Source organism: Setaria italica, chromosome V (assembly GCF_000263155.2).
Source record: "Setaria italica strain Yugu1 chromosome V, Setaria_italica_v2.0, whole genome shotgun sequence".
Lineage (NCBI taxonomy): Eukaryota > Viridiplantae > Streptophyta > Magnoliopsida > Poales > Poaceae > Setaria > Setaria italica.
This window is the reverse complement of record NC_028454.1, coordinates 5,316,878-5,333,108: the sequence shown is the minus strand read 5'-3', so window position 1 is coordinate 5,333,108 and position 16,231 is coordinate 5,316,878. Positions and strand designations below refer to the sequence as shown.

At 48.8% G+C, this 16,231-nt stretch overlaps 1 protein-coding gene and 1 pseudogene across 1 annotated transcript; both read right to left on the bottom strand.

Moving 5' to 3' along the window:
- Positions 1-750: 750 nt before the first annotated feature.
- Positions 751-7,121, bottom strand: LOC101772969 (protein DYAD). Its single transcript, XM_004967797.4, has 11 exons — positions 6,931-7,121; positions 6,466-6,549; positions 5,017-5,173; positions 4,829-4,905; positions 3,674-4,725; positions 3,457-3,523; positions 2,856-2,918; positions 2,536-2,598; positions 2,295-2,378; positions 1,564-2,181; positions 751-1,410 (listed from the first exon to the last, which is right to left on the bottom strand). Exons 2-11 carry the CDS (start codon positions 6,529-6,531, stop codon positions 1,282-1,284), a joined length of 2,376 nt encoding a protein of 791 aa, XP_004967854.1. The 5' UTR covers positions 6,532-6,549; positions 6,931-7,121; the 3' UTR covers positions 751-1,281.
- A 3,737-nt stretch (positions 7,122-10,858) lies between these two features.
- On the bottom strand, positions 10,859-12,170 carry LOC101777329 (annotated as a pseudogene).
- Between the last annotated feature and the right edge of the window lie 4,061 nt (positions 12,171-16,231).

Sequence of the window (16,231 nt, the reverse complement as noted above, 5' to 3'; positions counted from 1 at the left end):
ACTCAGTCGCATAGTGTTGCGCTAAAAGTTCAAGTCGCCAATTTCAGGCTGATAAGCGGTTAGGGTCCCCAGCCGCCGCCGCCGTTGCACTGGCGGGTTAGGGTGGGGGGCTTGGGGAGTTTTTGGGTGGGAAGGAAGACGGAGAAGGTTCTGGGAATGCGGCGGATTCTGTCTGAAGGAAGGCAGAAAAGGCTTGGGCCTTGGGGCCGGCAGGCCAGAGAAGGTGTTGGGCCGGTTGGGACCGTCCTTTTCCTTTTTTGGTAGGTCAAGAAAGCTAATTTGGACCGGAGTCGAAACAGACGAAGCTTAAAATCACGCTCGATTTGGTGGTGGCAAGAAAGTCCGGCGCAGAAACTTGGCACCCACGCGTCCTTTTGGAAAGGAAAAAAAAACGCAATTCAGAAACTTGGCACCTACGAAACTTGCTCATGTAGGTTTCTGGCCAATTTGCTCTCTAGTCTAGTTGAATACGTCTATTGATTTTTTTCCTTGTGAATTGTGACGAGGCAGTAGTAATGTTAACGAAATATGTCAGTACATGAGTCATGGCCAGCTTCATCAGAAGCTATAAACTTAAACATTCCGTACTCCAACTGAAGATAAGAAGATCAAATTCCATGTAGCTAATTGCATTTTAATTTTAATCATCATAATATTTGAACAATCATAATCACAAAGGTAGCACGTGCGCAAACACGACTTTCTGCATAGGATTGTGCCTGTGAGCGATATCAGTAACTGCACAGATCATAAAGGAACACCACCGATATATATACGAGCAACAGTAAATTACCAAGCATGTATGTGGTTCAACGAGGCATTGATTTTATGCCACATGAGAGTAACAGGATATATAGTCTATAATAACTCTATAAATGCCCAATGGAGCCAGGAAAACTGACACATTCTACTCCAAATGTGTCATGCACCAAAGACGGCAGAATATATGTACTAAAGGGATCAATCCAATGCAAGTACTAGCTAGCCACCAGAACACATGCTTCGATGACACAAAAATTAACCAGGGACTGACTAAACCTCAAATGGCTACGAACTATGCAACCAAGAACCCTCAAGTGACTTCCTATTCTTCTTGTTTTTCTACCTTTTTTTTGCTTTCTTTTCTTTTCTTTTTTCCTGTATGCATGTTATGTATGTTGCGTGCTGCCTCTTCCTTAAGAAAAAATGGTGCACGCCGAGGTCGAGTAAAAGCCAAAGACTGACTGCTTGCGGATGTGGAGGGACTAGAGAGGTGATGAAGTGGAGGTACGAGCAGCTCAGCTAGTAAGAGGGAGTAGCCAGGGCCAGTTCGGTGGCCACCATGCTGATCCGGCCGGCGTCTGCACTGAAAAGGGCCCTCCTCCCCTCCGGGGGGCTGGCGCGACAGGCCCCGGACGATGAGGACGTGTCCTGCACAGGCCATGATAAATTGAACATGATTCAGCTTGCAGCTGCATTGAACTACCAATGCTTACAGACAACTATCAAACAGCAAGAATTAACTGTCACAGGATCATGCTGCGGAATACCAGACTGAAGAATCATGCAAGCAAATGGACTTACCACATGAAGTCGAGTAAGGCCAGAGAAATGCAGCAGCTTTTGAGGACTAAACCCGGCAGCAGCAGCAGAAGTGCCGAACAGCTTTTGCGGCTGCAGTGGTGACCTCGGGCTGGACAGGGACAGCTGCAGCTTTGCCGCTGTGGCAGTGGTGTAAGTGGATGATGCCGAGGGCGGCGTGGAGGAGAGGGCGCCAAGCATCAGGTGCTCGTCCAGGCCCGACACTGCTGACACTGCCGACACCGCCACCTCAACTGCTGGGGCTCGCGATGATCGTTGGAGCCCCAGCCCGGCGCTAGTGGTGCAGCTGGTGCTGCGAGGGATCCCTGGGCCTGGCGTGGCCGTGGCCGGGCAGCTGCTGCTGGCTCCCCCGCTGATGGTCGTGCCGGACGCCATGCTGGGCCACAGGAACGTTCCCTGTGGCTTGCAGACACGGAAGCTGCTCTTCCTTGCCAGGCTGTCCGGGACACCTTGGATGACGGTGCTGTCGGCCCGCGGGGTCATCTGGTCACCAGAAGCAAGGTACACTTCTGTGAGGGGAGCAGATTCTTGATTGCCATCACTGGGAGCCAATCCCAGCTGACGAGATGTTCCTGTCTTTAGCGCCAGCACCAACTGATCCTGCACCATCCAATTGGCACTGTTACTTTGTACTCATGGATAATGGCAAATGTACATTTGCACAGGCTGAGCATAATCAACAAACAGAGTACATTGCCATGCAAAGAAGCTACCTTGAAAGAAAGGAAGGAGCTGGAAAGATAGGTAACCTGCTCCTCTAACTTATCATTCTTGTAAGCTACATGCTCATATTTATCCTGAAATTAGATAGAGTCAGTAACTGTATTCAGAGCGGCACAGAGCTAGCAGTGCGGAGATCTGGACCTAAAAATCATCCATGCTTTATTAGAAATTACAGTACAATAGATGTTACAGATGAAGAAGATAATGTCATGGCTGGATGCATGAATGTACCTTGAAGGATAACACCTCCTTCTTCAGCTCACCATTCATCTGAACCACATTCTCGCACATATCCTGAAAATAAAAGGAAAGATCGTTTCTGTAAATGCAGCAAGCAATGCTAGCAAAGTCACTGCTTCACCATGAAGTATTCCAGGCATCTACTGAAAGTCTGAAACAGGTTCAGAAATGTGGATCACTAAAGACAAATTAGCAGGCATGGTGTCCCCCTTCTTTTTTTGGAAACAATTGGTGTCTCGGTTTTGATGTTGTTTGAAATTAATTGCCAGATTTTATCAAGCAGAGAAAAATTGCTGCATGCATGTACTTACCTTCAAAGAGAACACCTGCTTCTCAAGCTTTTCATTATCCCTCATAACACTCTGGTACTTCTCCTGAAAAACAAATTGAATAACTTCCATCAGTGCATTGAAAATGGGCATGCGAAAAAAAAGGTTATGGTTCCACAGTAGAACAAGTGGGGGAAGTAAAACAAAGGAATTGCAGTTATAAGTTTTCATGCTAGTCAGATCATGTACATCAGTACATCCTGGCTTCTGAATTTCAGTGACCGGAAAAGAAGTTGATAGCAACCATATCAAAACATCAGGCTCTGAACCAAGACTAGCATTCTAGCACTTCAGAAAAAAACAATCTCCCATCAGTCGACGAAAATGTTGTACGTGAGAAGGCAGCTGCACAACCAAACATACAGAAACTCGGCAAATGCTGTAAGTGCCTATGTTTTTTCAAATGAAGACGAAAATGCATATCCAAATATATAGAAACTTTCACATCAATGCAATTACATATTTTGCTCAGTTCTAAATCAGAAGAAACAGCAAAATGCCATCTTTCTTGAAAATTAAATGGGACAACAACAAAAGTGATGATTGACTACTGAGAGGATAACAGAGCTGATCTTTTGCATACCTTCAATGAACTGTAAGCTCTTTCTGCATCAAAGTTCTCATCCTTGCCCACTAGCTGCTCCATTTGCCTTCACATACCACCACAAAGTCAAATTTAGCATAAATCTAGGAAGATATTCCATTTCTCACGCTATGTAAGAACTTATACAACAATGGTATTGCAACTTGCAACGGAACTACAGAGTGCAGACAGAGAGAAAAGGAGCAGAAAAGGACACCTTTTTACACCATTGACCTCCTCGGTAAGCTCCTCAACCTGCCTCTTGACTAGTAGGTCACCGGCAACGAGGGAGACGTCGTCACCTGGCTTCCATCCCGGTGGTGGCACCCAGTATGGATCAGACACACCAGCCTGTCGCCGCACCTCAGCAAGCTCGGCCGGCTCCAGCCAGTACTCCATCACACCATCTGCATTGTGCCGGCGACGGAATCGGTGAGCACTGCCTTCTGGCACCCGGCCGGCCATGTGCTTGAGCAGGTGGTCAAGGAGGCCGGTGTCGCCGATGTGCTTACGGGCTTCCTCCCGCAGCACCTGCCGCATCACCGGCGCGCCAGAACGAGCACCGTTGGAGCGCATGATATCGAGCAGGCTCTTCTCTGCTGCGGCGTAGCGCTCGGCTGACCACCGGTCCTTACCGTGCCGAGGGTCACCATCGTTGGACTCCACTGTGCGCTTCTTTGCCTTCTTCGAACTCTTTTTGCTGCTGCCCTGAACCTTGCGATTCGTCTTGCCCTCATCTCTGTGCCTGTCCTTGCTGCTTCCTTCTGCCTCCCGCTTCCTCTTACAGTTTCTTTCGCTCCTCGTAACTTCCTGCATGGCTGGATGCTGCTGCTCTTCTCTGATGCTGACCTCTGTGTCATAACCATTGACTCCAGCCTCCTTGGGAGCTTCATCTCGATGCCGGCCAATGTACCTGACACGGCGCCTCATGCCCCACCCAGCGCCATCACACTTCAAGGTGGTGAGCAGGCAGGAGTCGGCTACCAGCGCCACCTTAGCCGCCGGTGGAGCAGGTGGTGCCTGCTGGGACGTGGCGAAGTCGTAGAGGTGGGGCTTGATGAGCCAGAAGCTGTCCTTGTGCACCGTGCCCTCAAGCTCCTCATCGGCTACCCGGTGGCGCAAGATGCGCGTGGCATGGTTGTTGCTCATGATGAAGCACTCGTCGAGCTCTGGTCCGGTTCCGGACGCTGGGTAGGAGGAGAAGAAGCTGCGCAGCGCCTGGAGGGATGGGAATTTCACCGTGACGTCCAGGTGTGTGCACTCGCTCACCTACACACAGACATCAGACGATCAGAAACAAAAACATATCAAACATGCCAAACAGATCAATAAATCGAGAGCAGCAGCTGAATCCCATAAAGAAAAGACTCACCTTTACCACACGTATGGATTTCAGATGGATTGGAGATTTGGGGGGCAACTTCTCGTGGTCAATCTCGTAGAAGGCTCCTGATGAAACCAGATCAATTCACACAAAGTGTCAGGTGAGTCATGAGTGTGTCCTGAAGAATAATGGATGAGTGTGGCAGCGTTGCGCCATATATGGCCAGCTGTGCTCACCAGTGTGGTAGGTGGGGGTGTCGTAGAAGGTCAGGCTCTGTCTGCTCGGGGGCGACCTGGATTGGATCCTGGAGTCGTGGTTGGCATCATCCTTGCCGTTTCTGCTGCTGTGGCTACTGGTCTTCTTCTTGAAGTAGTACTTGCTGACCTGTGGCTTCTGCAATGGTCACAGAAACAACAGGTGAGATGTGTATGTTTCATAGGAGAGAAAAGAGAGAAGATTGAAATGGTAAAGCTTTGGGAGTGAACGCGTGCAGTGTGCTGTGTGTGTGACATGGGAAAACATATCCTCGTGAAAGGGAGACATCAATCAGCATCATTTTAACACAATAATACACCACCAGAAATTAAAAAAAAAAGCAACTATACAGAAAGAGAACTTTTTTCTCTTTCCATATGACAACCTGACAAATTGAGTCTACTTTTTGACATACAAAGGTTTGTTGGTCCAGTTTTGATCCACATGCACGATTGTGTACATCTTCATATACGATTTAAACAATTATATATCTATATACATACCAAAATTACGTATGTTGATAATTATCAAAGTCAACTTTAAATGTTTATGTGCTGACACGTGAATTACTGATACAGTGGCAAATTGTGCAACTATCTGGTACTTTATTCAGGACAAACACTATATAGTTATGCTAATTGCATGAATGGATTCAAACAAACCAATATATAACACCAATCCATCAATAAAATCGTGACTTTATCTCCTATCGACAGTTGTTCAGAGAATATGCATTTTAATTACCATCAGTAAAAAGTCATAAAGCCCAACATAGCTGTGCTGTTTAATTTGGAAACTTCGTAACATACTTGTCTGCACGATTTTCTTTTAGCAGTTATATTTCCTCCAGCTACAACGTGCACAGGCATAATTAAATAAACTACCGGTAGTTGTTCCACATATATCCACATAATTTCTAACATCCAGTCACCCCTCACAAAAATTACTAATACTACAAAAGTAGCAGTACACCATTCCAGATTAAATCCCGCTCAGCAAATTAAACATGCTGCAATAAATGAGCTCAGAAGATTTAACAAGGTTCATGCATGGAGAGAATACTAGGCCAATTCTAGCTGATTGAACACTTATTTTTGGCAACCTACAGCATGCATGCAACTCACATAAACAAACAAGATCACTCCACCAAGCTGATTAACCCAGCAACTCTGCAGTTCAGAATTCAGAAAACTACCACTGAACCGTACTACTGCAAGTCTTGCAATTGCAAGAGCATCAAAGCATACATCAACAGCATCTCAATTACACACATCCGGGCGAATCACCCAAAAACCAAACTAAAGCAGCACGCACAACTGACCAGAGCATCAGATCAATGGAAAGGCAAACGGATCATCAGCAGTTCAGCACCCAGATAACGGAAGCCATGCAGAAAGTAATCGAACTGCCCAAAGCGGCTGCGTACGTACCGGCGAGTTCTGCAGACGGGCCGCGAGCGCAGGAGCCGCCTGCACCGTCTCCGCGTCCATCTGCATTCCCGGCCGTGCTCCCTGCTGAAGCGAAAGCCAAACCAACCCATCCATCTTATCAGCACAGGATGATAAAAAAAAAAAGCAAACACTGGGTTAAAAGCGAGAATTCCAGAGAACTAGCCGATCCCATGGCCGGCCGGAAACTTCCGTCGGTCGAGACCAGAAGAAATTTGCGAAACCCAACCAAATTAAATGCACTGGCTCGCATGGAAAAATTAAGTGAACTCAGACACAATCACTGCACGTCGGCACTGCCGTCTTCCGATCGAACTGGTGCGATCCAGAAATAAAATCGGGGGTAAAAAAGTGTTCGAAAGCGCTAGGTTGCAACAGCGGGGTGGGGTGCTCCGTCTCGAACAGCAGGAAGGGAGGAGGAGGGGCGGGCAACGGGCAAGGGCGTACCTGGTGGGCGCTCGTCGCCCGCGAAGGGCCCGGCGAGGAAGACGTGGCGAATGGCGCCGCTGCTCGCCCAGCCGCCGCCGGGAAAGGGCCCGGCGAAGACGTGGCGAACGGCGCCGCCGGTCGCCGCGAGGGAAAGGAGGCCAAGAGAGGAGAGAGGGGTCTGAGAGAGAAGGGAACGGGGGTAAAGAAGCAGGGAATATGAGATGGAGGGGGCGAGCCGTGAACGGCACCAGGCAGCGAATTGCTGATCCTATTTACTGGTTTTTTTTCCTTTTTTTTTTACAGGCGTGTGGGAGAGTCCTTTCTAGAGAGAGAAACTGGAGGAGGGGGTGCAGCGTGCGTGTGTGACGCTGTTGCAGAGGGAAAAATCTAGGACGGCCAGCTGCAGCAGCCTTGACGGAACGGCCGTCCTGTTGTGGCCTGCCGTGGGGGGTTCAAGTCTATGACACGCGGGCCCGTTAGAGCTGTCACGCGCGCGTGGTTCGTGCGGTCGTGCCCATGCACGGGCACAAGCACAAAGCCAGCGTGGCCTTACGAGTTATACCGCTAGCTTGCTTTAGTCTACCACTCCCATCTTGTGCACGCCCGAATCGTAGGCTTGCTCGTTTTGACGCATAATTTTTTCACTATAAAAAAAAATCAACGGTACTATAACAACCAGAGTATACTACTGGAGTAGTCTAGAACACTAGTCAACGGTTACACGGCTTGATCACCACACCAGTACACCACCACGCCCGCGCAGCAGGCACCGCTTGGATGGAACCGAGCTTGGCCGTGGCAGGGAGAGGCTCACGTCACGCGCGCACGCAGCGGGTCCATTCTGTTGCTCGGGCGTGTGGTCCCCAGATCAGGCTGGACTCTGTGATGCTCGTGGTCGTGGCCTCGTGTTTGGGCGCGTGCGTTGACATGCTCCGTGCGCGAGGTCTAGAGAGTTCTCCGGTTACCGGGCGGTAATTTTCCGTCCCCATCTATCTCCCTCGCGTGGTAAAATAAAGTTGCAGGCCCGGCAACCCGGGGGCCACCATCATTTGCTGCAAGCCGCTCCCGCTCGCACCGCCGTTTGGTAGGGTGTATTGCCTTTGGGCCAGGTCCGTGGGCGTGGTCTGTTTGCTATCCTGGATGGCCCGATTCGCAGAGCATCTTGGAGCATGCATAGCGTGGAACGGGAAAATCCATCATCCCACACGGTGCATGCTTGAGGGCGTCGTTGCGTTGACTTCGGGTGGATTGTTTTTTCCTCACCAACACATACCACCTGCAGAGGCAGCGGCGGTGCTCGGAGGTCGGGGAGTCGAGCGGGGTGCAGGGCCACGGCAGCGCTTAGGCCGTTGTGTGCGGGGCTGCGAGACCGCAGAGGCGCTCGGAGGCCGCCGCAGCTGGGGAGGCGCGCGCCCGTGGGCACACGGCGGAGGCTGTGACGGCGTGTGACCATGGGACGCCCAGCGCACGACTGCTGGCGCACGGGGGGTCGCGGCAGGTCTGGAAGGCCGGGGCAGCGAGCGGGGCGCAGGGGCCACGGCGGCACTTGGAGGCCGCCGCGTGCGGGGGATGCGGGGCTGGGTCCGCCGTGGCGTGCGGCAGTACGGGAAGACGCGCCACGAGCAGCGTTGATGCTTGCGTGGAGCTGCTCACGTGCCTTCCATTGCCGGCCAATGATGCGCGGCCGCGTCCGTCATTGAGCTGAAGCGTCGTAAAACTGCAGCTCCGGCAAGGCTAGTAGTTAGGGAGAGGGTGCGGCAGTGGCCAACAGTCATCGATTTGGATTTGCATTAGAAGGCAAGTTCGTTAACAAATCTTCTGTGCGTGAAACAATTCTTAATTTTTTCCTTTCATTATGTAGCTTATGTTGAAGATTTGGATGCCGTTCCATTGCCTTCCTTCCAAATTAATTTTGGTTTGCGGTTCACGTGCAATTGAGTGTCTATCAGATTAGTCATGAGGCGCGCCCGGATGCGGCCGGCGGAGGCCGTGGCGGCGTGCGGCCGTAGACTGCGGAGGCGCGTGGTCGGCAGTGCGTGGCTATGGGATGCGTGTGGGCGGCGGCAACTGTACGTGAAGGACGCGGCCGTGGAGGATGCGGCCGCGGTGGCGCGAGCAACGGCGGCAAGCGATGTACGGTGATGCTATGGAGTCTTGCTGAGAGAGAAGAACAGAGGAGGTAGAAGGATGGGTGGTAAGTTTACCTTGACTCGTGTGTAATACCAATTCATCCAGCCTAACGAATACTATCTCAGTCTAACTAGCACCATGAGCTGCAGATTTGCCAATCAATATCATTGCATTCTATGAATCTGATTAGGTTGACTCAGCCTAGCTGAGGCAGGCTGCTAAACGCGCTCTTAACTGCTCCATCGATCGGCCGCTCGGCTGGGCTGGAGCTCGCACCAAGCTTCGTGCTCAAAGCCAAGATGGTTAGGATTGGAATACTAGGCTTACAGTACCGGATCAAATAACAAGATTGTGGTATTAGAATACTATAAGATTTTATAAAATATAGTACATTTTTATACAAGATTTATAATATACTGTACGTAGATTGAAGTATCATATAAGATACTAGAACACGTATCGGAATACTGATAACATTGCTCAAAGCTAGCCAACTTAATCTAAGTAGTTAACCTCATTTTTACTTGCATAAGTTTTTACTATCAAACAATAGTGCTAATACTTGATTCATCTTTTAAATTTAAACAACTAAACCGTTCTAACTTTTAAAATATTTCGACGTTTTTTTTAAAAGTAGGATATTTTTTCTTATTCTTATGTTTCTTTCTATTTTTTTAAAAAAGATGGTTGGATCGGAAACAATATATTTTCTTTTCTAATAAAAACATAAAAATGTGTATAGTTTCTACTGTAAGTAAATGCCATTGCACATTACATGGTGGAAATACAAATAGCACTAGACCAATGTTCCACTTCCTGCATATTTTCGTGTTGACTTTATGATTTGCCAATACTTTTTGAAACCATTCCGGCACTACTTTTTTATTTTTAGACATGAATCTTAAATCAACCACCAATTAATTAACTACTCCCTCCATTTCAAATTGCAGAACGTTTTAGCTTTACTATAAAGATTTTGTTATGCATTTAAATTTACATTATATCCAGATCATATTAAAAACTATGTATATAGAAACACGACATATAATTTAAAACAGAGGAAGTATTTTATTATTTTTTTCACTTGGGTTCCGAGATTTCGGAACGAGCCTGGCCCTAAAACTGTGTCCAGCCCATACCCAATCAAACTCACGTTATCTCAGCTCTCTATCCCCTTTCTTCGCAGTGAGGTAATTCAAATAGAAGTTGGAATGTGCAAACAGGGGCGGGCCTAGAGGGTATTCAAGGGTATTCATTGAATACCCATTATTTTGCTAATCAATGGTATTTGTCAATGATTCATGACACAAAACAGGGTTGAGACACTAATTTCTTTTATCTTCTGAATTTTTGAATACCCAATCTCTAATCCCTAGGCCCGCCTCTGTGTGCAAAGCTTTGCACTCCATCAAAGGGGTGGTAAGGACATCGAATGGGCCAGTATCCGACGTCGCTGGCCAGCCCAACCAAATGTCAACTAGCAGTAATTGGAAAATACTCGTACTCGTCAAGTATGGATTTTTCACATAGGTGACCATATGGGTTATCCAATCCATCCATTTTTAAATCAATGGTGAGATGGATCGTGAGGTGAGAGGTACATGGGTTAAATAATGGATCAACGGTAGCATGAAGAGAAATCAACGTTCGAGATAAATTATATGGTCACAAGTAGTTTTGCATTTTCCGTAGCAGTAAAGTAGTGTTCTTACTTAGTATTTTTCAAAAGAGAAGTAGTGCTCTTATTAATTACTGATCATATCGAGACGATAAGATGCTTTCATTTTGGAAAACAAATTGATGCATCCATTTCATCCACTCGATCACGGGGAAACTTCAGAGCCTTGCTTTCGTCCCTCGCACTGCCGGGGCAACGAGCGAGGTGAGCAGCATCTCAATCTGCGACGCGAAACGATCCATCACCAGCTGCGGCAGCACCATCGTCACCGCCAGGCCTTCCTCCCCGTCGGCGTTCCTGACGGTGAGGAGGAAGCTCGCCCTGACGAGCGGGTGCGTGGCCACAGGTCCTGCGTACACCGGCTCGTCCCAGCCGAAGTCCGCGCGCTGGAACGCGTGCCTGGTATCCGACACGAAGTAATCGTCGGCCAGCGCCGAGCGCGGCCGCACGTGCTCGGCGGTCATCGCCGCCTTCGCCTCCCGCACCAGCGCCACCTCGTCGCCCAGCGAGCCGCCGCGAAGAGCCCCGGCGGTGGTCTGCGCCATCAGGGCGATGCAAGCGTTGCCGTAGTAGCCGGCGGGAATGCCCAGCTCGCTCAGGCCCCTAAAGTTCGCCATCAACGCCAGCCCGACGTCCTTGCCCGGCGGGAGCTCCAGCGCGGCCGTGCGGGCTCGCCAGACGGCCGCCATGAGCACATCGAAGGCCATGGCCTTGTCGCGGAGGTGCGGCGGGAGCCGCTTCTTGAGCGCCGCGACGTCGGCCGGGCTGAAGGTGAAGGTCTGCTGGACCATGTTGCTGAACGACGGCGGCGGCGGCACTGCGTCGTAGTCGCGGGCTTTTGGTTGGCTGCGCGCCTCCAGGATCTCGCGGGACCACGCGGCCGGCATCGCCGGCGCCGGGAGGCCTCGGGCGTGCTACGCGACGGCGGAAACGAACTGGGAGACGCCGGCGGCGTCGCACATGACGTGATTGATGCGGAAAGCCACGACGAAGCCGCCGCAGAGCAGCCGGGTCACCTGGACGAGCAGCAAGGGGCTGCCGACGACGCCACTGGAGCCCTCGACGTCGCCTGGTGGTCCATGCACGGGAACGGCGGCCGCAGCCCGGTGGCCGCCTCCAGCTCCGCCAGCCGCACGTCGGCGTCCACCTCCACGAACAGCACCCCTTCGCCGGTGCAGTCAACGACCAGCCTCCGCCCCTCCACCTCCCTGAGCCGCCCGGCGAGCGGGTAGTAGGGCACCAGCGCCTCGCCGAACGCGCGGCGGATGACGGCTGCCGGGTCGTCGTCGACCCGCGACCCGCCTCGGTAGAAGCAGACGCTCGGCATGTGACGACGAAGGACCTCCATGTCGTCGATGTTGGACAGGCGCTTCGTCTCGCGGGGCGTCGGCCCTGCAGGGCCCACGAGCACCGGATCGCGCCGCCGCACAGCAAAGGTGAGTACCGCCATGGCCTGGATGTGCTCCTCCAGTCCTCCTCTGCTTAGCAACTTCCTCACGCCACAATTGTCATTAGTTGACGCAAGGCGCGTGCATAGTTTTTTTAGTTTTAAGATGCCTCGTGTTACAATTTTCAATCTTTCAGGAAGATGTCAAGATGATCTTGTAGGATAAAAGAACAGATCCCGAAGGATGGTAACTCTCAATAAATTTCATATCTGAAGATCAAATACAAACTCCCCAATACAATTTTCTTTTCGAATTTTCCGCTTTTCAGTCACCACTTCAACGGAGTCTGCACAGTAAAGCCCACGTAATTCTTAGTGCATGGTTTCATTGCTCTATTACCAAAACTACTATGTCATCTTTTCAATGAAATGAAACTGTCACTCTTAATGCACAATTTCAATGCACAGTTTTATAGACAACCTACAACATTTAATTTTTGCATGGAGTTATGATCAATTGTGCCATGCGATGAAACTATAACATCCTCGGTGCAAGTTTCATTAGGTTTCATGGGATTTGGTAACTGCGCCAGCTGGGTTGGGTTTCATGAGGTGAAACTTCCCTCTCCTCTCTCCTCATAATTAGGTTGCCAAGTCAGCAAGACTGCTGATGTGGCATGGGATTTAATATCCATAAAATCCTCCATGACACTCCACTGAGACGGGCCTAAGCTACAATAAATTTGTCGCCCTCCCTGCCTCGTTCAGGAAAGCCAGCCCAAACTCCATAAAACAATGCAAAAATTCAGGCGACTATGATAATGAAATGCAAATAACCTATGAAGTCATTGCCAATTATTCTATGTTCAAATGTCTGTCAGAACTTTGTCAAGTTCAATTTCAGAACCTAAAATGTGAGAATGCGTGCTTGTGATTTAAAGCATATCTAAGAACAAAATGCTTCTATAGTTCTATACAGTATTGGATTGGAGCTAAGAAAGGGAAAGAAAAAAACAACTGAGATAGAACCAACAGAACATCAATACATCATAAGCCCCAGGTTTCAGCTAAGGTGATGATCATTTATCAAAGCTGGCCTTCAGTTGATTGCTTCCCAGTAATAGTGAATGTTTGGGCTTACAGGACTAGCGGAAAATCATGTTCCATAGCAAAGATTTGTTTGATCATCTTGGCAGAACTAACAAAAAAAAAAGTACATAACTTGGTGTGCTGGGTAACTGTTAACAACAGCCAATTTCATGCACAACTTATGAGCATGGCCAACATTGAAGATGATCATACACAAAAGAACAAAATCTTCTATCCAAGAATAGATATAATGTAACAGTTAAAGCAAATACTAGCATTAGCATCTTTGAATGTATAAGACCAGGATTGCAGCCTGCCTCTGCAATATTAATAGTGTACTCACTAAACAAGCTTTACATGTAACTAAAGAAGTTAAAGTATTGTAATTGCTTTCACTAAATCACCACAAAAGATACAGTAATAGATCAGGTTTTCCTCTGGATGTGCTTTATTATACAGACTAAAAGTTGAAGATTCCAGTGTTTCCAAACATCAACACATCAATAAATATTTTGCAGTGCCAAAAGTCAACAAGAACTTTTTGACAGCAACATGTATGTGCCACTTAAAAACTTCTGGTATATAAGACCACAGAATATTTTAATCAAGTCAGCTCAGTTATCATCTTGATTAATCTATATGTCAACAAATAGTTCTCGACCATGGCTTGCTGAGATAACATGTGATTATTTGTAAGATATGTAAATTTGGCGCTCTACAGCTCCAAAAAGTAGTTATGTTCGAAAGCAACAATTTTGACGTGACTATGTGCAGCTTTGCAAAGCTGAGTCCATAAAAAAAATACAGTTTCCACAATATAAACATGATTTCTCTGGATTGCCAAAAATATTTTCATCCAAGTACTACAAAATAGAACTCAGTGATTTACTTTCCTTTTTCCCGCTTGGTCAAACCCGAATTTCATTTACTGCGATTGCACTGAAATTATAAGTGTTTCATGTCAACATAGCCGTTAGAAAAAGCTTTGTAAATAGAAAGAGCCAACAGAAACAACAAGAAAAGGATTTGAAGCGCTGGGTACATCCACGTTCATACATCGCCTCTACATGACCCTCCTGGAGTCTTGTGCAGCCATTGGTGTTTGCTTCAGGTTTTTGCTCACCAACTTCTCTATCTTCTGTATTGACGTAGATAGTTTCTTATCGCCAATGTCAGCAAGGGTGGGATCCATGCACCTTCAGAGTGCCTGTGCTATTAGGAATGTCCTCCTTTTTTTTTTGCGAAGAGGAATGTCCTCCTCTGCTTGTGCTGGAATAGTCACGTTCACAGATTGCGGTGACTACTCAAGCCTTTGCTTTGCTGCTGAGCTGCAGCAATCCCCAAATAGCTTCTATGAATAGCCTGCATGCAAGCCACAGTAAAATAGGATGGCAGCAGGCAAAGGGAACTAAATTCTGATAACATGTAAGTGATGCCTATGACAAAAGAAGAATGCCACATGCAAATCATTTCAGCAGTGTTGTTTCAGTAAAAGGTCCTAGTAAAATTAGCTAGTAAAAGCACATCACTGTAGTCCACAAAGCCATCCAATAACTTTCTGATTCAGATGAAATCCCACAAACTCAGATACAGAAATTCATTTTCAGTCCAACAATTCATTTTAGCAGAAGTTTGATCAGTACTTGACAATACAGATACGCAAGGTTCGAATTGAATACATTCAGTCAATTTAAGAGTTGGGTTACCATTCAAACTCAGGAAAGGGTAATGCTTGGAAAATTATGCCTGGACACCTACATGGCTGTCGTCAGCTTCGCGGAGTGCAGATTTCAGAATTCGAATGGCCATGGTCCATGGGGCTGTTTTGGTCTAAAAAGAAAGGCCCATGGGGCTGTTTTGGTCAACCTGAATTCCGAAGGCAAGGCCAAGATGAGGTCGCATGCACTGGTTATAGCTTTGCACCCCTCCCTGCTCTTCAGTGTTTAGACAGGGTGCTAGAACCAAAAGATTCCCTAAGCACTCTTAATTTTCTCAAACTGGAGCCGCCAGAACATGCTGCTTGCATTCGCGTTATCATGGATAATGCTTATGCGCATAACATGCCATGATGCAACTTTTGTGCTAGAGAAAAAAAAGGAAATTCTGTTGATAACTGTCGAGTGAGACCAAAAGCACTACTAAGTAGAGGAGTAGAGAGCGCTGAAGAAAGACACGAAAGACGCAGAAGTTCTACTATAATGAATGGGCAGAACACCTGCCACTAATTGCTAAAAAAAAAATTATTGCCATGCTTTCGAGCACATTTCCGCGCCCTGCTTTAGAGCGGGCGGCGATCTGGCGACCCCGGCGAGTGCCGTGCCATCGAGACGGCGGCCGTTGTCAGGTGAGAATCCCCTGGTCCCGGCGTAACCCACGGGGAGGGTGCGCTCCCTCGGTCTAGGGGGGACGCAACGTGCGTCTGGTAGCGCGATAGCAACCGTGGGCGTTGCATTGCAACGTCTGGTGTCGGCCGGGACCGACCCGGGTCGTCAGGACCCTCGAGTAGTGGTCAAGATAGTGGTGTCGACACCGGCAAGGCAGTGGAACACAGGCTCTCAGGACATTTTTGGCAGCACAACATGGGAAAGTTCGCACGGAAATCATCCAAATCTTAGAGAAAACACATCGCAAGGGCAAGGTGAACCATCCATCATCGAGCTGAAGAGTTGTTACACACAGGTTGTCTCCTCACTTCCTCAGCGTGCTCGGACCCGATCCCGAGGCCGTCAAACGATCTGCATCCACGCGGACTTGCGGTCGACGCGCGGCCACTCCATGCAGGCGACCACCCACCGTTCCTCCTCCTCCGCGCCGCCGGCGTCGCCGCGACCGCGTGCCGTCGCCGGACGCGGCGGCGGGAACGTCCCCTTCTCCTGCCGTTGCTCCAGCGTCGCCTCCTCCTCCTGCTCGCCGGTGAGTCTCTCGTCGTTGCCACTGACGATGACTCGAAGGAACAGGAGGAGCGAGGCCATCGATCAGGGGATCAATCTACACAGAAGGCTTGCCCAGAACGCATATAGGAGTAGATCGCAGGA

Excerpts from the sequence above, each read along its gene's own strand:
- LOC101772969 (XM_004967797.4), bottom strand. The coding sequence starts at position 6,531 with ATGCAGATGGACGCGGAGACGGTGCAGGCGGCTCCTGCGCTCGCGGCC. Across the intron at positions 2,919-3,456 it reads GAGCTTACAGTTCATTGAAG|GAGAAGTACCAGAGTGTTAT; the intron begins GTATGCAAAAGA and ends TTTGTTTTTCAG. Across the intron at positions 1,411-1,563 it reads GCCTTACTCGACTTCATGTG|GACACGTCCTCATCGTCCGG; the intron begins GTAAGTCCATTT and ends TGGCCTGTGCAG.